The 21,668-nt window shown below is 50.4% G+C and overlaps 1 protein-coding gene across 1 annotated transcript in view; it reads right to left on the reverse strand.

Annotated features, from left to right (window-relative positions):
- Positions 1-21,668, reverse strand: part of ACAN (aggrecan) — a 69,388-nt gene that overhangs the window by 16,411 nt on the left and 31,309 nt on the right. Inside the window, exons 4-12 of the mRNA XM_070478364.1 lie at positions 20,772-20,946; positions 19,334-19,461; positions 18,712-19,005; positions 17,040-17,444; positions 14,643-14,817; positions 13,750-13,877; positions 12,404-12,697; positions 9,519-9,732; positions 2,444-6,933 (exon numbers count right to left, since the gene is read on the reverse strand). Coding sequence (XP_070334465.1) covers positions 2,444-6,933; positions 9,519-9,732; positions 12,404-12,697; positions 13,750-13,877; positions 14,643-14,817; positions 17,040-17,444; positions 18,712-19,005; positions 19,334-19,461; positions 20,772-20,946 — 6,303 coding nt within the window. The remainder of the gene's footprint in view (positions 1-2,443; positions 6,934-9,518; positions 9,733-12,403; positions 12,698-13,749; positions 13,878-14,642; positions 14,818-17,039; positions 17,445-18,711; positions 19,006-19,333; positions 19,462-20,771; positions 20,947-21,668) is intronic.

The raw sequence follows: 21,668 nt of genomic DNA on the forward strand, positions 1-21,668 counted from the left end.
ATACACACACACATTTCCTGTGTAAGTGCCAAGTATATAGCAGGTTTATATTAAGAGTATATATATATTAAGAGTATATAACTCATTCACAGTAATTTCCCTACATGTGAGCCTTCAAGTTGCAAACTTTAAAGATGCGAACGTGCATGTGGTTCCAGCAAGGAACCTGAACCCATGCCATCGGCATCAGGCATGAGTGACATGGCAGCTTGCCCTCCATCTCATGTTGCTGATGACCCTTCTTCACTACCATCTCCCACCTCCTCTCCCTCCTCCAGTTAGCAACTCTTCTAGCCTGTTCACTCGATGCCAGCACCTGTATGCCAGTGTTATACTTCTCAAGGTACTGTCCTCCTGTACTTCTCAAGGTACTGTCCTGTATGATTAAAAAAGTTTTCTTTGTTTTTGTGTTTGTTTTGTATGTATTACTTGTGTGAAAAGTATTATAAACCTATTACAGTATAGTACTCTATAGCCAATTGTATTAGTTGGGTACCTAGGCTAATCTTGTTGGACTTAGAACAAACTAGACATACAAATGTGGTCTCTGTACAGAACTCATTTACATGGAGGGGACTTGCTGTATAATTTTGAATATATATTGATATCCATATTAATGTACCTTCGTGTATGATGTAAAGGCATTTTGCATGTGAAGCCTAATGGAAGGCCTTGGGTCTCGGATTTCTGACTCCAGACACAAGCAGGGGTAAGGACGTGGAGGGAATGCAGAGAGCTAACCCAAGAATCTGCGCTTGGAGGGAACTAGGCATTTCTTCCCTCAAGGGAGGTGATGTTGATAGGCTGAAATGTCCTCACGGCCACAGGCCTCCAGGTGCTCAGGGAGCGACACATAGATTCTATCATCTCATTTTGGGAACCACCTCCAATCAGAGGATCCCCCAGGCTCCTCACTCCTCACAAGCTGCTTGGACAGACAGAGGCCCCAGCATGGTGGGTGCTCAAGGATGGGGCTCTGCTGAGTCATAGCTGACCTGCAGCCATAAATCCTGGAGCTGGGAGTGGTGAGTTCTGTGTCATCTCATTTAAGGCAAGAAAGGTACTCAAACCCCACCCAGGCCTAAGCATAGAGGGGACCATAGGGGCTTTCCCAGAGGGGTCCACTCTGCATGATGCAAGACAGCCTACCCTCTGACATCCCTCCCAGGGACTTCGGGGCATGACCGGCTCTCTTCAATGCACTCCCTAGCTCAAAATTTCTTTGAAGTCTCCAGCTTTATCTTCAAAATTCAAGCACCTTTTGGATTTTGCTCATAAAACAATCATTGGCTTGACAAAAAAAAAAAGAACTACTTCTCAGTTTAATGACTTTTTTCTCTTAAACCATCACGCAGAACAGACCCTCTAGAAAGACATGCCGTGCTTACCCTGGGGCTGCTACCCCAACACATCACTATGTACTCTCCTACGCCAGTGTGACAAGAAGCCTGCACCTCAGGTGACCTCGGACGCCTTCTCCTGACCCTTCTGTCTGCACCTCCATGGCCACCGAGGGTCTTACCTACGTCGCAGTGCTTGTCAGTGTGGCCAGGGGGCACAGGCGTATAACGTGTCCCTCCATCTCCTGGCGGGTCCCAGCACAACAGGGCTTCTCACACAGGAACTGGTGGAGGCTGCAACCCCCAGGGAGACGCTGGGCATCAAGAATGTAGCTGCCTGGGGTACAGCGCAGCCTCCAAGACCTCCAGGGTGGGGCCCCAGGCCACAGAAACCCACAAGGCTGGTTTTGGGTCAACATGATTTCTGGGGACTATCCTCCTCCTGAGCCCCTGCTTCTGGCAGGGCTGAATTCTCTGACTGGACTCTCAGTACACAGGGGGATGCAAGGGGTCCCAGAAAATAAAGGAAAATCAGCAGCTGCTGGGTTTGTGTCAAGGCGAGACCATCACTACAGTACAGAGGAGGGTTCACTTGCACAGAGTTGGGGTGAGGACCCAGGGTCCAAAGGCATGACACAGCTGAAGTGATGCATCATAGTTTCTTGAACTGTGCAGGTTTTAACCCTGCACAAAGTAAATATTGGCACATAAATGTCATCAGCAGATTCATTCTCTCCTTTCACACTCATTCCATGGGCCAGGGACAGGAGAAGAATTTCCAGTACTATCTAAACAGTACTTCTTGTGCCAAGTACAGATAGTTGAGTTCACATATAAATGTTTGTGTGATGTAACTCTACTGTGACCGTAACAATTGTGAACCTACAAGTGTGTACTGTGTGCAAAAGATAGCCTCATTCTCGACATATTTATATCTCATTTACTCTCCCCTGGTACTATTGCTGTTTTACAGATGAGGCTCAGAGAGGTTAAGAAACTTGCCTAAGCCTGCACAGCTCACAACCTTGAGTTGACACTGCTTCCTACCATGCTACAGTCTGAATCACTCCGACCCACTTAAAGGAAAATAATCCCAACTGTACCTGTTGTGGTTGTCTCTGAATCATCTGTCCCTCCTGCAGAGGTTGGGATAGAAGCATCAGTTGGGGAGGTGGCTGTGTCAGCTGTTTGGCTCTCTTCTCCTGAGTGCACGGGGCTTGAGGATTCGATTTCTAGACGCGCCTCTGCAGGGCGCTGGGTCTGCTGAGTCCACTCGGATTCTGGGATGGTGGTGCTGATGACAATATCCAGCCCTGAGGTGTGGCCAGACAGGTCTCCGCTGGTGTCAGTCTTGTCTCCAGAAGCCAGGGGAGTGGTGGAAGGTGAGCCTGATGCCTCTACGCTCACGTCAAAGGTGGTGGTTGACTCTCCACTCACTTCCGGGGTGGCCAAGCCCTCCGTGGGGCCTTGTGGAAAGGCTGAGGAGCTGCCACTTGCTCCCAGGCCTGAGGCTCCCTCCAGATCAGCTTCATGGAAGGTGGAGGTGGTTTCACTCAGGTCAGGGGACCCAGAAGCTCCTCCGCTTGCCTCGGGGGCAGCAGACGCTCCCACCTCAGCCTCGGGATAGGCTGACATCTCACCGCTGGATTCTGGGACTGAAGACGCTTCTATCCCAGATCCAGGGAACCTTGGCACATCCCCAGATGCAGAGGCTTCACCACTGGATTCAAAAAGCTGGGGGGTGTATGTTATGGGGGGTCTCTGGCCCAGTTCCTGGGAAACAGTTGGTTCAGTAACACCCTCCACCAACTCAGATGTGATTAACGTAACTTCTGGAAGTCCGGAGGCCTCCCCACTGGTGCTCGTGGCTGCCGAGGATTCCCCACTTACATCAGTGGTGCCAGAAAAGTCCCCACTAAAATATGGAGTACTTGCAGGCTCCCCACTGGGCTCCACTAGCCCAGACTGAAGCCCATTTTGGTCCAAAGATCCCAAATGGTCTCCAGACATGTCTGGTGCTCCAGAAGGGGCACCACTAAGTTCCAGAATGCCTGAAGGCCCTTCTCCTGCTTCTTGGGCAGTTGGAGCCTGGGTTACAGATTCCACCAAAGTCCTGTCTACAAAAGAGACAGTGGGGAAACCAGACGGAAGTCCACTGCTGTCATATGCTCCGGAGGGCAGGCTGCTCCCACTCTCAGCTCTGGAGGCTTCTCCACTGACCTCAGTTACTCCGCTTGGCAGGCCACTGAATTCTGGAGGCTGGGACGTAAACCCACTGGAGTCAATTGCTCCAGAAGACAGTCCACTGACATCCACTAGCCCAGATGTGCCTGAGAGATCTGCCTCTCCTGAAGGTAGGCCACTGAGTTCCACAGATCCTAAGCCTTCTTCTTCTTTAAATGTCGTTGGGGTCACTTCAACCAAACTGGTGTCCACGAACGTAATGCCAGAAGATTCACCACTGCCACTCATGACACTGGAAACCAGGTCAGGGATCCCAGATGTTGTCCCACTGAACTCTGGCAAACCCGATGGTTGCCCACTGAGATCAGGGATCCCAGGTGCTTCTCCACTCAGGTCGGTTATGCCGAATGGTGGACCAAGGCCAGAAAGAATTCCAGAAGCTTCTCCACTGATTTCTGGTTGTCCAGAGGGCAGTCCACTAAGCTCAGTCATGCCAGATATTTCTCCAGAAAACCCTGATGGCTGTCCACTGACCTCAAGAAGCCCGGAAGTCTCCCCACTAATGTCAGGAAACCCTGAGGGCTGTCCACTGACACCAAAGAATCCAGAGGTTTCCCCACTGATGTCAGGCGACCCAGATGCTTGGCCACTGAGTTCAGCTCCTGAAGAGAGTCCGCTTGCTCCTCCACTAATGTCCAACTCACTGAAGGGCAGCCCAGATGTTTCTCCAGCACCACTGATGTCAATGGTTCCCCTTCCTTCTAGTTCACCTGCTGTGGTGGCTGTGACGACTTCCACCAATGTAGTATCCACTAGGGAGACAGTTGGGAACCCAGATGGAAGTCCACTGAAGTCAGGAAGGCCAGATGATGGGCCACTTCCAAGGTCCACCCCAGAATACTCACCACTAAATCCAGAAGGAAGACCACTTGCTTCTGGAGCTTGCCCACTTCCTAGAGTTACAGAAGGTATTCTGCCAAGGTCCAAGGCTCCAGAAGCTGACTCAGTCAAGTCTTCTTTTCCAGAAATCAACCCACTAAGATCCCCAGCTCCAGAAGCAGAGATCTCCAGACCTTCCCTTCCAGAAGGAAGTCCACTAAGGTCCCCTACTCCAGAAGCAGAAGTCTCTAGATGATCCTCTCCTCCAGAAGGAAGTCTACTGAGGTCCTCTACACCAGAGGCAGAGATCTCTAGATGACCTTCTCCAGAAGGAAGAATACCAAGGTCCTCTACTCCAGAGGCAGAGACTTCTGGACCTTCTCCAGAAGGAAGTCTACTGAGGTCCTCTACTCCAGAGGTAGAGGTCTCTAGATGACCTTCTCCAGAAGGAAGTCTACTGAGGTCCTCTACTCCAGAGGTAGAGGTCTCTAGATGACCTTCTCCAGAAGGAAGTCTACTGAGGTCCTCTACTCCAGAGGTAGAGGTCTCTAGATGACCTTCTCCAGAAGGAAGAACACCAAGGTCTTCTACTCCAGAGGCAGAGACTTCTGGACCTTCTCCAGAAGGAAGAACGCTGAGGTCCTCTACTCCAGAGGCTGAGATTTCGAGATGACCTTCTCCAGAAGGAAGAACACTGAGGTCCTCTACTCCAGAGGCAGAGACTTCTGGACCTTCTCCAGAAGGAAGTCTACTGAGGTCCTCTACTCCAGAGGCAGAGACTTCTGGACCTTCTCCAGAAGGAAGTCTGCTGAAGTCCTCTACTCCAGAGGCAGAGACTTCTGGAACTTCTCCAGAAGGAAGTCTACTGAGGTCCTCTACTCCAGAGGCAGAGACTTCTGGACCTTCTCCAGAAGGAAGTCTACTGAGGTCCTCTACTCCAGAGGCAGAGACTTCTGGACCTTCTCCAGAAGGAAGTCTACTGAGGTCCTCTACTCCAGAGGCAGAGACTTCTGGAACTTCTCCAGAAGGAAGTCTGCTGAGATCCTCTACTCCAGAAGCAGAGACTTCTGGACCTTCTCCAGAAGGAAGTCCACTAAGGTCCTCTGCTCCAGAAACAGAGACTTCTGGACCTTCTCCAGAAGGAAGTCCACTGAGGTCCTCTGCTCCAGAAACAGAGACTTCTGGACCTTCTCCAGAAGGAAGTCCACTGAGGTCCTCTGCTCCAGAAACAGAGACTTCTGGACCTTCTCCAGAAGGAAGTCCACTGAGGTCCTCTGCTCCAGAAACAGAGACTTCTGGACCTTCTCCAGAAGGAAGTCCACTGAGGTCCTCTACTCCAGAAACAGAGACTTCTGGACCTTCTCCAGAAGGAAGTCCACTAAGGTCCTCTGCTCCAGAAACAGAGACTTCTGGACCTTCTCCAGAAGGAAGTCCACTGAGGTCCTCTGCTCCAGAAACAGAGACTTCTGGACCTTCTCCAGAAGGAAGTCCACTGAGGTCCTCTACTCCAGAAACAGAGACTTCTGGACCTTCTCCAGAAGGAATTACACTGAGGTCTTCTACTCCAGAGGCAGAGATCTCTAGATGACCTTCTTCTCCAGAAGGAAGTCCACTGAGGTCCTCTACTCCAGAGGCAGAGATTTCTGGACCTTCTCCAGAAGGAAGTCTACTTAGGTCCTCTACTCCAGAGGCAGAGATCTCTAGATGAACCTCTCCTCCAGAAGGAAGTCCACTGATGTCCTCTACTCCAGAAGCAGAAACTTCTGGGCCCTCACCCCCAGAGGGCAACCTGTCAACTTTAGGAGCACTGGTCCATGTAATTCTCTCTTCTTCCCCTGAAGGCAGTCCACTTTCCACAGGCAGGCCTGAGCCCACTGTAGAGGTGAGCCCACTGGAGTCAAGGTCTTCAGAGGGCAGTCCACTTGCACTTTCCCCTGAGGGCTGCCCACTTAAGTCTAGGTGTCCTGAAATTTCTCCACTGCCTGTGAAGTCACCACTGACTTCGGGCACCCCAGATGCCTCCCCAGAGCTTGGCAGCTCAGTCCTGCTGGGCACTGGGGCTGAAAGTGTGGATGGCTCCTCTGAGGGGAATGGCTCCTCTGAGGGAAATGGCTTCTCTGAGGTGAAAGGCTCTTCTGAGGGGATTGGTTTCTCTGAAGGGAATGGTTCCTCTGGGGGGAATGGCTTCTCTGAGGGGAATGGTTCCTCTGGGGGGAATGGCTTCTCTGAGGGGAATGGCTTCTCTGAGGGGAACGGCTTCTCTGAGGGGAACAGTTCCTCTGGGGGGAATGGTTTTTCTGAGGGGAATGGTTCCTCTGAGGGGAACGGCTTCTCTGAGGGGAATGGCTTCTCTGAGGGGAACAGTTCCTCTGGGGGGAATGGCTTCTCTGAGGGGAATGGTTCCTCTGGGGGGAATGGTTCCTCTGAGGGGAAAGGCTTCTCTGAGGCTGAGGGCACTTCCGTTGCAGAAGGGCCTTCTGTGTGCTCCTCTGTTGCTGCGCCAGTGGGAGGCCATGTAGGAGGGATCCCCTGGAGGAAAGGAAGAAGAAAGACGAGATGTGAATTTAGTAACTCTGCCCATTTTAAGCTCATGCAGAGAAGCTGAACTCCATTCCTTCCACAGTAAGACTTTTTCCTCAAGAGCTCAGAGATGTGTCTAGACATTTTCTAATGGACCCTTGCACAGACACTTGGGAGAATAGGGACCAGAAAGCTTCCCACCACCCTCAGGCTCTGCTTTGTGAGACTCTAGGGGGTGCCACCCACACAAGTCAGAGTATGTGAGAGCCTGGCTGCCGTTGAAGGCAATCAAGGTCACCTTCTTTCAAGTGCTTCTACATTATCACCTCATTTATCTAGAACTATGATTTTTAAAGTGTGGTTTTTGGACCATCAGCACTGCATCAGCTGGGAGATGGACAGAAAAGGAGATTCTCAGGTCCCTCCCCAGCTCCACTGAATTAGGAATTCTGGGGCAGGACATGGCACAATGATTTTAATATCCTGACCATGCTGATAATCCTTGTAAATGAGAATTGTGCACCAGAACTTATCCCTCTGAGGCCAAGAGGGATATTTTCAAAAATACATCAACTTTTTCCATTTTGAGAGCCCTAATAGGGCTAATAGAGAGGATTTGGAAGAGAGAGAGAGAGAGAGAAAAGAAAGAAACCCCATAACTCTAAATAATTATGGTTACATTATTTCCTTTCTGTCCTGTTTCCTTTGGCATTGAAAAATAACTAGCTGGGATTGTACCTTGCATATATTTTTGGGCTAATTTCCCAGACAGAGAACCTGAGCACAGAGGGTGCTGGGTCCCAGTGGTCAGGCTCACAGCCTACCTTCACTTAAAGGAGAATTCTGGATAAGGGCAAGGAGCTCAGGAGCAGTGGTGGTATGCATGCAAGAGGATTTTAGATGGATATTTATCTATCTATTTAAACACACATATACATGCGTGCGTGCACGCTCTGTCACTTCAGTAGTCTCTGACTCTTTACAACCCCATAGACTGCAGCCCGCCAGACTCCCCTGTCCATGGGATTCTCCAGGCATGAATACTGGAGTGGGTTGCCATACCCTCCTCCAGGGGTATCTTCCCTATCCAGGACTTAAACCCAGGTCTCCTGCATTGCAGGCAGTTTCTTTACCACTGAGCCACCGGGGAAGTCCCCCGCATGCATACATATACACATAAATATATACACACACCACAAATCAGAAAATAGCCACTTACAGACATTACATTTTTGGTTTCTTGTCAAAAGCAAGTCAACTTAAAGAAAAAGGTCCAGAGTTAACAGCAGTAGAGATGGTTCCCCATAGGGCTCAAATCAGTGAAGTGGTAGGGAACTGACGAAATATTGGGAAATATTTCTGTGGGGCCACTGGAGTCCCCTCCCATGAATAACTTCTGTTACTGGCTTCCTGAGTTCTGTGCCAAGCCACACACTCATGCCTAAGAGGACTCAGTTCTTCCTGTCCTGGTGAAGGGTGAGGAAAGGGCCTGGAGCAGGTGTGACTGCTGGGTGAGGTCTCTGAGTGAAAATTCTACTTACTCCACTGATGCAACTTTACCTTCCGGGTTTGCATTTCCAGCACCCAGAGGAGCACTTGGTGCGGCCAAATTGCTTGGGAACTGTGCACTGACTGAATGACTAGGTGAATTAGTGGGAAGCTTTCATATATATTCCTGTCTTCAAATGCACGTGACCCTGGGCAAACTGACTCTGCTAGGTACACACAGGTTACTGTGCATCACTATAAATCAGTCTTACCCAAAGAGAGCCATGTTAAAAACGTTCCATGAAAAAACAAAAAAGACCCTGTGGTCAGATTCATTTGGGACCCATTGAATACACAGCCCTCTCTGCTTCACAGAGCATATTAGCACATCTAAGGCTCTGAGAAGGTCTGCAATGGTGGGGGTTGTGGGGTGGGTGCTATTAATGTTCCTGTAAGCCAGGAGTTCCTAAACCTGATGCCTACTAAATGCTCTTTCTAATAGTGTTTGAAGTCTGTGGTTTTCATCCCAGCAAGTCCCATGTGATTTAATCATGACAGCTGTTTCTCAGGAAGTTCTGACTGGGGACACCTGGCCCAAAAAAGGACCCAAAAGGAGAAACAAGAGAAGAAGACAGGTCACAGTGGGACTGCCAACAGCCACCCCCTCCCAGGTCCTTTCCCCTCTGTTGGAGTCCCTCCCACAAGAGTTTTAAGAGTTTAGAGAGTAGAGGTCTGAATGCAGGAGCACAGAGTAAGTGAAAGTCCTCCAGTTGATACAGTGCTGGGCATTTGGGGTGTGTAGCTGGAAGATAACTGAGTGCAGAGAGAGAGAGAGAGAGAGAGAGAGAGAGAGAGAGAGAGAGAGAGAGAAGAGGTATGTTTTATGAACAAAGCTGCCCTTTTTCTCCTTTAGGAGTTGGTCCTTGATGCCTGCTGAGATGGCTGAGGTTGCCCATGGCAGCACACTTAGATAATGTCAGGGCTGGGGGTCAGGGCTGGGGAAATAGAGCACAGGTCCCAGGGAGAGAACACCCTCTCCTCCCCCCATCCAGGCCACACCCTAGCCCAGGGAGGCAGCAGGACTTGCAGGAGAGCCCGGATGGACCTGGTAATGGGAAAGTGCCCGCTGGGGTGTAGGCAAGTTCCCATTCCGTCTTGTTTTCTGGCTCAACGGTGAAGCCTGGGGTTGCAGTCGTCTCCTCCCCAACGGGGACAGCAGCCACGCCAGGCCCCACTTGGGTCACGATCCAATCCTCCACGTCAGGGCCTGCTGTGGGTGTGCTACCCTCCTCTTCTCCTGGAGAGGGCGTCACTGAAACACCTAAAGGGGATATGGGTGGTGAGGGCTGGCGGCTCCTTCTTACCAGTGACCCACCTCAGGCTGGCCCTTCTTCAAGGGACACAGGGGACCATGAGGTGGGCCAAGCCTGTGCACAAATCTTGCTGGTCCTTGGCCTTCCAATCCCTACCCAGTCCAGTGAGATGATGTTTGTCCTTAATTAATAAGAGCTGTTTGCTTCAACTATATCAATATGCACACACCATCAGCACTTTATTTCAGGGTGGTCTGGGGCACCTCTTTTGCAGAATCTATTATACATGCCAGGCATTGTTTAAAGGTGTGATGCATCGATGCATAAAATCTTAGGGGACTTCCCTGGTAATCCAGTGGCTGAGACTCAGTGCTCCCAATGCTGGAGCCTGGGTTTAATTCCAGGTCAGGAAACCAGATCCCATACACTGCAACTAAGAGTTCGCGTGGAGCAACTAAAGATCCCTCCTGTCAGAACTAAAGATCCTGCATGCCGTAACTAAGACCCAGCACAGCCAAATAAATAAGCAAATATTTAACAATAAGATAAAATAAGTTTATCCCACAAGAACCACGTGAGAGAGATACATTATCTCACTTACAAACAGGGACACTAAGGTTAAGTGACCTTTCCAGTGTCAGTAGCTTCTAAGTAACAGATCTAGTCTATAGGCCCAAGTATCTGGTGCCGGGGGGCTTCCCAGGTGGTGTATTAGTAAAAAATCCACCTGCTGATGCAGGCAATGCAAGAGATGTGGGCTTGATCCCTGGGTCAGGAAGATCCCCTGGAAGAGGAAATGGCAATCTGCTCCAGTATTCTTGCCTGCAGAATTCCATAGACAGAGGAGCCTGACAGGCTATAGTCCATGGGGTCGCAAAAGAGTTGGACACGACTGAGCTACTGTGCACACAGCACAATCTGATGTCAGACACTCTGCTCTTAAGTACTGCAATGATGCTGACTTTCTTGGACAGAAATTATGTTCCAAGTGTGTCTGGATCAAAATCAGGAGAGTGCTATTTAACATGCATGAAGCCATCCTGGCACTGGCTGGTGAAGGCAGGATTCATTGACTGGGAGTAACTGTTCTGGTTTAGCAGGCTTGTCGGGAAGGAAGCCAGGTTTCTCAGCAGATGTATAAAAGGCTGAGTCTACAGAGGGTTGGGGATGGATGGTAGAAATGCTTGGCTGAGAATTTATTGGGGGGCTAATTGGCTTGCTTCTGATGTCCAGAGCAAGGAGAGGGGTGCTGGGTCAAGGGCCTCATCAAATCCTCTGGGAAGGTATTGGCTTTCTTGACTGGCAAAGTGAGACTGAACTTTCTTTGAATTAGGTTTTAAAAGGTGATCCTGGGGCTTCCCAGGTGGGGCTAATGGTAAAGAACCCGGTCTGTTAATGCAGGAGACATAAGAGACATGGGTTTGATTCATGGGTCAGGAAGATCCCCTGGTGGAGGGCATGGCAACCCACTCCAGTATTCTTGCCTGCAGAATCCCATAGACAGGATCTTGGTGGGCTATGGTCCATAGCATCTCAAAGAGTCAGACATGGCTGAAGCGACTTAGCACTGAAAGTCTTGGAAACTTTGGGTCATTCAAGGTGTTTTTTTTTTTTTAAAGATCCTTTTTTAAAAAATTTAGACCATTTTTAAAGTCTCTATTGAATCTGTTACAATATTGTTTCTGTTCTATGTTTTGTTTTTTTGGCCACAAGGCATGTGGGATCCTAGCTCCCTGACCAGGGATTGAACCCAGGCTCCCTGCATTGGAAGGCTAAGTCTTATCTAGTGGACTGCCAGGGAAGTCCCTTGGGGAGTTTTTTAAAAAATTAACTTTATTTTGAAATAATTACATATGCACAGGAAGTTATAAATATACTGAGTTTTGATGTATAATATGTAAAATATGGCACAAGCCAGTACTACAATCTACATTCTGGGCAGTGCATCTGGACCCATGGACCCTGTAAGAACTCATCCAATCAGAGCCCAGCCAGGCCTTGGCCATGGCCTGGCCATGCCCACTGAGTCGATGACATCCCTCTCAGAACTCTGGTAACATGGCATAGAATCCTCAGCACGGGTCAGTTAGAGATGTGAATTTTTGGTGCTTAGTGAAGAATAATTTGACTAAACTCATCACAGAAATATTTAGAAGCAGATGAAAGTTTGACCAGGCTGTACAAATCAAAACTGTATGTATACTTATATACACACATACACACAACATATATGTGTGTTATTTGCAAAGCTAACATTTATTGAGCATTTAGTATTTCCCAGGTACTATGCTAAGTGTTCTGTATGCATTACCCCAGTTAATCCTTCCAGCAACAATTCAAGGTAGGAAATATTATATCATTATTTTATAGAGAAAGCAGAGAAACAGAGAGACTAAGTGACTTGCCTAAGGTCACACAGCTACAAAGCAGCAGAGTCATAACTAAAATTCAGATTTGCCCGATTTTAGAGCCCAAGTTCTTACTTGTTTCTCTTTATGTGTCTCTGGGTGCACATTAGAAGGGTGTACTTGCCATGGAGTCAAAGCCTAAGGTCACCCCATCCAGATGGACTGACTTTGTCCTCTATGCTGTGATGGATGGGCAAAGATCAGGAGGGACGAGTCCGGGGGAGTCACCCCCAAGACAGAGGGGGGCCGGAGGGGAGATGAGGACACAAACCTCGGAAGCAGAAGGCGTGGTGCCGGGACAGCGGATCCAGGAGGCCCGTCTGGTTGGGGTAGAGGTAGACGGTTCTCACGCCTGGTTTGTCGCCGCCGCAGGCGGGCCTCGGGGTGACAATGGGGTAGCGGAGGCTGCCGTCGGACAGCCAGCCGGCGTAGCACTTGTCCAGACCGCGGCTCCAGGCAGCGTAGAGCTGGCCCGTGGTGGCCAGCGTGGCGTTTTGGGATTCACAGAACTCCTGGGCTTCCCGGAAGGTGAACTGCTCCAGGCGTGTGGCAAAGAACACCTCCCCTGGGGGTAGAGGCAGGTGGCAGGTGTGAGCCTCCGTGCCCATGGCCAGAGCAGCCGCTGCTCACCCTGGGGCAGGCCGGCTGCACTAAGACGAGTTAGTCACGCTCCATCTGAACAACCTCCCCTCCTTCTCTCTGGATTCTCCAGTCACAGGCACCCCCTCTTCTGCCTAAGAGAGGCACTCCTGGGCACCTCCGTGCTCCCCTAAACCTCAGCACTGAATCATGGAGCACTGAATGCTATGGACCTGTGGCCCCACCCGCATCTTGTGAACTCAGGGAGCAGGGCCTGTGGCCACTCTTAGGGGTTGGAGGCCCAACACCCAGAACAATACTGGGGTCTGTGTCTGATCTGGGGGGAGGAAGTTCACATTTACTGAACACCTGCTTATACCAGGCACTTTTTATGCACATCTCATTTAATACTCAGTGAAGTCTCTGATATAAGCATAAATCAGCTCCATTTTATGGATGAGGAAACTGAGGCCTAGAGAGGTTAAGTAACTTGCCCAGGTCCCCAAACAAGTGAGTGGCAGTGTTGAAATCTCTCCAGAATACCAGCATTTCCAAGACTGGGTTCAGTGGGACAGTGATTTGGTGATTTTAATTGAAATGATAAGAAATAAGACCAAACAAGGGTCTGTGTTTCTTTAAGCTTGGGTGATGCTTGGTTAAGCAGAGTTGAAGAGGTTTTTTTTTTTTTTAATGCAGGACTTCTCAGAGTCTTTGATTTGTTCATGGGCATTGAGATGCTCAATGAGGCAGAAGGTACATATAACATTTTAATTCACTTGTCTATAGAACTTATTGCCTTTTCAAGAAACCAGTGCTTCCCTGCAATGCTGGGGAATCCATGTGGACCATCTGGGAGGCAGACAAGGGGCCTGGCCTGAGAGGGGGACTGGGAAGGCCTTCTTTCTTAAGTAGGATCCTTTCCTGGTTGCCTGCCCAGGTGAGAACGGGACTAGGTAGATGGTGACTCGCCCTCTGCTATATCTCCCCATCAGCTCCCTCACCCATCCACAGCCTGAAATTTGAGAACAGGGCCTGTACCCTCGAGTCTGTCCACGTAGCAGTAGACATCGTAGGTTTCTGATGGTGGCCGCACGCCGTAGGTCCTGACCCCTGGGCTGCTGTCCTTGTCACCCACACAGGGGGTCCGCGGGCTCACAATGGGGTATCTGCAGGGAAGGGTGGGAGGGGCAGATGAGAGTTTGTTCTGGAAAACTGGGGATGCAGGGCCCCAGGGTGAGGCGGCAGGTCTCCTGGAGGATTCAAACCAGGAAGGAGGACTTCCCTGGTGCGCCAGTGGTTAAGAATCTGCCTGCCAGTGCAGGGGACACAGGTTCAATCCCTGGTCTGGGAAGATCCCATATGCTGTGGGGCAACTAAGCCCATGTGCCACAATTACTGAGCCCGTGCACCCTAGAGCCCATGCTACGCAACGAGAGAAGCCACCACAATGAGTAACTAGAGAGTAGCCCCCACTTGCCACAACCAGAGAAAGTTCACAAGCAGCAGCGAAGACCCAGTGCAGCCAAAAAAATAAAAAATAAAACAGGAAGGAGTCTCTCATGCAACATGCTCCCTGTGCAGCTGGGGGTAGGGCCGCCTGAGGGCAATTGAGGGATTCCTGGCTTCAGAAGAAAGCCCATGGCATGGAAGGGTCAGGCTGGGGAGGACTGGGGGGCTTGACAGGGAGCTCTCAATATGTTTTTTGAGGAGAAATGACCAAGGAGCTAATGTCTCCTGGGACCCATTCCCACCCTCTCAGAATACGTCTTGGTTCTGGGGGAGAAATTAAGGGGTCAGCCAGGAGCCACTAATTAACGGAGCACACAGTGTGGCGGGTGCCCGCTCGGTGGTGGGTGCCACAGGCTCAGGCTCCCCAAGCCTGACCTCGCACGGTTGGGTTTGGATGGGGAGGGGAGCCCAGCTCGTCTCACCTGACTGTCTGATCCTGCAGCCAGCCGGCGTCACACTGCTCGTAGCCTGCTTCATAGGCGGCCTGGAGCTGTTCGGGTGAGGCGATGACGGCCCCGGTGCGCAGGCAGGCCTGCTTGGCTTCCTCAAAGGTCAGCGAGTAGCGGGAGGAGCCCGGGCGGTAGTGGAACACGACTCCTGGGTGGGGAGGAGAGGGAGAGAAGGTGAGACAGGTCAGGATCAGGGCATGGGCCAAGGGCTACCATGCCAGGGTCCATGGTACCTGGTTCTCAAGGCTTTGCAGGTGTGGAAGGAGCCCTGGCTCCTTGAGGAATGGCCTCCTTTCACCCCCTCCTTCCTTTTCTACTCCTCATCTGATTCCTTGTCAAGCTGGTAATCTCTGCTTGTTCAAACTGCTCCTGAAATCCACCTTCCTGAGAAAGCCTTCTAGGACCTTTCTGCCATGGGTGTCCCCAACCCTTCATTCTGGCTTCCTCACTCCAGGCTGCTCATTTGTCCCCGGACTCTTTAAAATAAAGGCACTTGCTCTTAGTATAAAAAGAATAAGTGATCAGTGCAGAGCATTCAGAAAATACAGAGAAGGACAAAGAAGAAATCAAACAAATCAATCAAACCACTGCCTTTCTTCCACTTGGCCCAAAGTCCCGGGTTCAGGGGGTAGGTGGTCCTCCGGAAAACGGCTGCAAGAGTTTGTGCGGGTGCACTGGGTATATGTCTGGGGACGAGCACAGCACACAGCCTGTCCATGAACCCCCACTCACTCTGCCTCCCCTGTTGCATTTAACTGGACACACATTGGATTTTGACACTTCCCTGGGTGACTGGCCAGTTCGTGTCCAGTTGCAGACAGATCCCCAATCTGAGTCTCCCTCACGTTCTTGTCGTTTCCTGTGTTAGATGCCCACATATCCATTGGCACCTTTATGGGTCGCGGCCATGTGGAGGGAGTGAGAATCTCTCCAGCCCCGAGCCAAGCCTGGGACATGGCTACTGTTGGCCTTACCCCCAATTTCTAAGCAATTCTTCCTTCTCAATATACTGTATTTATCTGGGCGATTCAGGCTGATATCTCACTTTGTGGCACCATGGGAGTGAAGGTGGATGGCAGTGGAGGGCAGGTCTCCATCTGACTTGCCCCAGGGGGAGATACTACCAAGGTCCTCATGGAGGCCACCGCAGTACATCTTTCCATGGACTTGAGTTTTGGAACCAGCCAAGTTCTATGTGACATGACATCCCAATTATCCAAATATTTATTTAGTTTTTGGTCGCCTGGCATGTGGGATCTTAGTTCCCTGACCAGGGACTGAACCCACGCCCCATGCATTAGAAGTGCAGGGTCTTAACCACTGGACTACCAGGGAAGTTCCCATCCAGACATTTATTAAGCACCTGAAACACCACCATCCCAGAACCAAGGTGGCAAACGTTTTCTGGAAAAAGCCTGACAGAACACATTTCAGACTTTGAGGGCTAAATGGGGTTTGTACATCTACCTGATCCTGTCCTGATAGCCCTAAAGGGCTCTAAATGGCCACAGACTATGTTACCAAATGGGTGTGACTTTATTCCTGTCAAACTTTATTTGTGGACATTAAAATTTGAATTTTATATAATTTTCACAATATGTCACAAAATGTTATTCTTCTTTGGACTTTCCCCCTCAACTACTTAAAAAGCTTCTTAATTCTTAGTTCATGGGCTGCAGAAAAACGGAACATGGGCTAGGGCTAGGTTTGGTCCATGGACCAGTTTGCAGACCCCTGTTCTGGAGGGCCAGTGCCGTGAGAAGCCCTGAGGGTACCCAGTGCAGCTGAGCTCAGCGGCTCTGTTCTGTGGAAGTGCCTGTTGGGGCGAGGAGGGCCCGTGGGCAGAAGGGCCCTGGTTTTCCTTTGCCCTTCACCTCTACCTGTCGATACATTCACTGGTTTTTCCCTCTGACTTCATTTGAAGGAAATGCTTTGGGACAGAGAGCCGCACACACATAAAAGAGCGTAAGCATCACTGGTGTGGCCCATCCCCTTTGTTCCTTGTTTCACAAGTGAGGAGAGCTGAGTCTGAGGGGAGGGACGCTTGTCTCGCATCCCAGGTAAAGCTGAAAGTACAGAAGAACTTCCACCCAGGTGGCTCAGTGGTAAAGAATCTGCCTGCCAGTGCAGGAGACGCAGGTTCGATTACCTGGGCCGGGAAGATCCCCTGGAGAAGGGAAATGGGAACCCACTCCAGTATCCTTGCCTGGAGAATTCCATGGACAGAGGAGCCTGGCAGGCACAGTACGTAGGGTCGCAAAAAGTGGGAATGACTGAGTGACTGAGCGATTCCTGCACTGCACATAGAAGACCCCAGACCAAGCCCTTTCCCCCAGCCCTGGATGCAGCCCCTGAGAGGCAGACACTTACCCCCTGGCAGTCGTGGCTGCCCAGGGACCTCAGCTGCACCTGGGGCTAAGGTCACCTGCACGACGAGGTCCTCGCTGGTGAAGGCCGTGGGGGCTTCCAGACCGGGCGTGGACTCTCCGGGAAAGGCCCAGGGCCGGGTGCCCTCTCCAGTCCTGTTCTCCACTGCGGGGAATGCAGTGGCCCTTACTTCAGGGACAAACGTGAAAGGCTCTTCGGGTTCCGGGACGGTGGGAGAGACTTCAAATTCGGGCTTCGCCGTGAGGATCACGTTGCCTCGGGCTTCACCCTCGGTGATGTTTCGGGGCAGGGGCAGCTCCACGTCAGGCCAGGTCACCGTCTGGATGGTGATGTCCTCCTCGCCACCCACCCCGAAAAAGTTTTCTGGGATGTCTACAAAGTCTTCACCTGGGGCAGGGGGCAGAGACAGGCATTAGTGCTTGGCCTGGGGCTGGCTTGATGGAGATGAATATCAGATGCCCCCCTCCTCTGCTAAGAAAAGAAAGCACCTACTGTGTGCCAGGCACCTGGCTGGGCCCATTGCTGGAGACCTCAATAGCTTGAGTATTTATTATAGGGGTTCCCTAGATTGCAAAAATACGCAGTCACCATAGCACAAAACCCTGACCAATCAGCTCACTGTTTATTAACACCATCTTGTTCCAACATCCCTTCCTGGGTAATGCCAGGCAGTTGCTTCCTTATCTATCTTGTGAGCACCTGCTGACCCTCTGATGTTAGAACTAGCCAATGGGACAATGTAAATCAATCAGAAAAAGAAATGAAAAAATCTTCCCAAAGATGCAGGAGCTCATGAAATTGATGAAAGTGCCATGAGAGAACTGCCTGCCTCAGTCATGAACAAACGAGCCACTTAGTAATTAATAAAGAGAGCATCCATGAGGATGCTACAACTGCAAACAGGGTGGTGGGAATATTGAAAAGTGAAGAGAAGCTTTTGGGGGTAATTCTAACTATTTTTGCACAAATAACCCTAGACAGTGTAAAATATAGGATAAAAGCATTTTTAAAAGTTTTAGTCTAAATGTTCACAATAAAGTCCTTGTCAAAAACTTTTTCCCACTCTTAAGTAACACTATGACCCTCATTTTGAAGTGAATTCAATTAAAAGGGCAACTGTGGAGAGGAAGGTGGGAGGGAGGCTCAAGAGGGAGGGGACATATGTATACTTATGGCTGATTGTTTGACAGAAAGCAGCTCAATTCTGTAGAGCAATTATCCTTCAATTAAAAAATAAATGCTTTCAAAATTTAAAAAAGGGCAGATCACAGCGCCCTCCTGTGATGCATGGTCTCAAGTCAGGCCCCACATCTTCCCATTAGACAGATGAGGAAAGTGAGGCTCAGGGCCTTGACTTTGTCAGAGCTGCCCAGGAGTGAGGGGCAGAAATGTGATTCAAAATTGAGAAAACAGTCCCTAAATCTCATGTTTTCCCCCAATTCTGGGCTGATGAGATAGGACTGGTTATTGCAGGTTGCAGTGATTCTAGCTTCCCAAGGAACCCATGAAAATATGGGGTGCTAAGACTTGGGGTTCAGGTACGCAATGGACACTTGAAGGAGGTAAAACCCAACTCCCCATTCTAAGATCTCATCCTCTGGGTCCCCATTTTGGTGGCAGCTCCCCCTCCGAAATGCCTCCAGGCCATTCCTACCTGTGTAGCAGATGGCGTCATAGCGGGATGAAGGGTCAGGGTAGCCCGTCTGATTGGCGTGCAGGTAGACGGTCCTCACTCCCAGGAGGTTGCCCCCGCAGTTCGGCCGGGCCTTGGAGATGGGGTATCGCACGCTGCGGTCAGCCAGCCAGCCGGCGCTGCACATGTCCATGCCGCCCTGCCAGGCCAGGTAGAGTTGGCCCGTGGTGGCCAGCCGGGCACCCAGCCGCCGGCACTCGTTGGCTGCCTCCTGAAAGGTGAACTTCTCCGGGGATGTTGCATAGAAGACCTCGCCTGCAAAAGACAGCCGGCAGAGTAAGGAGCTCCTTCTCATGTCTGCCCTGAGTCCCCAGGGAGATCCCCAGGTTCCTCTGGGTTTGGTCTTTAACTGGGCAAAGCCCTGGTCCCACATGTCTGTATTTCAGGGGAAGAATGGGGGGTTGGGAGGGGTGTTGAGGTAGGGTATGGTATCCTGGATTAGTGCCCTGCCCAGGAAGAGGCCTTCACGACTCCAAGAGTCAGCAGGAAGAAGGGGATGGGCAGCAGGAAGAAGGGGATGGGCAGCAGGAAGAAGGGGAAGAGCCTCCGAAGGGGCTCTTGGGAGGGTAGGGGGTGGCCTCACCTTCCATCTCCTCCGCGAAGCAGTACACATCATAGGTTTCATTGGTATCACGGATGCCATAGGTTCTCACACCAGGAAACTCATCCTTGTCTCCATAGCAACCTTCCCTTGGAGTGTGGATGGGGTACCTGCCGGGAACCCAAAGCAGGGATGTGACACTCGGGGGACAGAGGGGGCCGGTGACCTTGTACCCTACTCCCTTGTGGGAGGAAGCAGTGACTTACTGGTGTGTTTGCCGGGACCTGCTGAGATCTGTGGGCTACTTGTTTCTACAGTTTTTGCCCAGCTTTATTGAGATAGATGTTTTCATCACTATTGGTGACAGAAGGTGGCCCCTTTTACTGAAAATTTATTGTACCAAACATGTTCTATCAGGGGCTTGCAAACCTTTTCTGTAAAAGGATGAATAGTAAATATTTCAGGTCTTGCAGGCCAGAGGGTCTCCACTGTGACCAACCACTCAACCTTGCCATCCTAGTGCAAACAAAGCAACCACAGACAACAGAACAAGTGTGGCTATGTTCCCATAAAGCTTGGTTTACCGAAACAAGGAGTGGGTTGGACTTGACCCATGAGCCATAGTTTGATGAACCCTGCTCTGTATCATTGGAGTCTCATATCAACCTAAGGAGGAAGGTGCTATAACCACTCTGAACCATAAGAAAGTGGGGCCCAGAGATGTTTAACAATTTGTTCAAAGTCACACAGCCTCTGAGTATCAGAACTGGGGTTTGAGGTATATAGATACCTCCTGTATCTGAGGTGTGGTCTCTTCCACTATGCTAGGCTGTTGAATCATCTTGCCTTTTTTTTTTTTTAATGGTTAATGGCTTTTTTTATCCTGAGATCTTTTGCCTATCCCAGTATTACAGAGCTATTTCCCTTTGTTTTCTTCTTGTGGCTTTGTGGTTCTGGCTTTTGCATTTGGAGCTTTGATCCGCCTCGAAAGAATTGTCTCATCTTGCTTTTATAGTCTTGCTTACACGAAGGTAAGCCTTACATGAATGTAAGCCTCCCTTAAAGGTAAGGCTCTGTCTGCCTTGCTGGGCAACCCACCCCTTAGCAGCTGTGCTCAGGGGAAAATGAGCCAAAAAGCTTAATTTACATGTGTCTTGCCCTATTAAAAACAGAATAGAAAGTGGTTCACAAAAAGATATAAACACCAAAATTTTAAAAAGATGTAAAGGGAAAAATGAGTAGGAAGAATAATGATGTAAAATTTGCATGGAGAAAATACTCATGTAGAGCTATGCTGCTAGTGATCACTCATCCACCACAGGACAGAGGACCAAGGATTTGGGACCTGACCTCGAACTGGCCAAGGCATCTGTCTAGCCCCAGCCCAGGTTGGCCTTGGTGTCAGGCTGGCACCAGCTCAGTGCTGGTCAGCGTTCCAGTCCATCTCCCACTCCACTCTGATGGTGGCCCTGGGGCTCACCTGACAGTCTGATCGGCCAGCCAGCCGGCGTCGCACTGGTGGAAGCCGTCCTCATAGGCGGCCTGCAGCTGCTCGGGCGTGGCAATGATGGCACTGTTCTGCAGGCAGGCCCGCTGCGCCCTGTCAAAGTCCAGGGTGTAGCGCGTGGAGATGGCTCTGTAATGGAACACGATGCCTGCAAGACACAGGAGAGCGAGAGGGCAGGTCAGCACGGCCTCCCCTCATCCAGGCCCTCATAGACTCAGGGAGAGCCAAGGGGGCATAGAGACATCTGGGCTGGGCCTCTAGCTGATGGGTGGATTCTAGCTCCCTATCTGCATGGGGTCCTTCTGCCTTTGCTAGAATATTTCTATTAACAGGGAGCTCATTACCATACCAGGCATCTTTTTGGAAACCTGTGATAATTCTGGTAATCAGGTTATTTGACTTGGATTAAAATCTGCCTTCCTCATAATTTTTCATATCATTCCAGGACCCCATATTTGCTTTGCAGAAAGAATCTCCCTCAGCCCAGAGACATCCCAGTGAGAGTCTTGTTTAAGGCACAGGTAGGAGCAGACCACCTTTTGGAGAGTGCTGAGCACCAAAGAATTGACGCTTTCGAATTGTGGTGCTGGAGAAGACTCTTGAGAATCCCTTGGACAGAAAGGAGATTAAACCAGTCAATCCTAAAGGAAATCAACCCTGAATATTCACTGGAAGGACTGATGCTGGAGCTGAAGCTCCAACACTCTGGCCACCTGATGTGAAACGTCACCTCATTGGAAAACACACTGATGCTGGGAAAGATTGAAGACAGGAGGAGAAGGGGGAAACAGAGGATGAGATGGCTGGATGGCATCATCAACTCAATGGACATGAGTCTGAGAAAACTCCAGGAGATAGTGAAGGACAGGG

Source organism: Odocoileus virginianus, chromosome 16 (genome assembly GCF_023699985.2).
Source record: "Odocoileus virginianus isolate 20LAN1187 ecotype Illinois chromosome 16, Ovbor_1.2, whole genome shotgun sequence".
Taxonomy (NCBI): domain Eukaryota; kingdom Metazoa; phylum Chordata; class Mammalia; order Artiodactyla; family Cervidae; genus Odocoileus; species Odocoileus virginianus.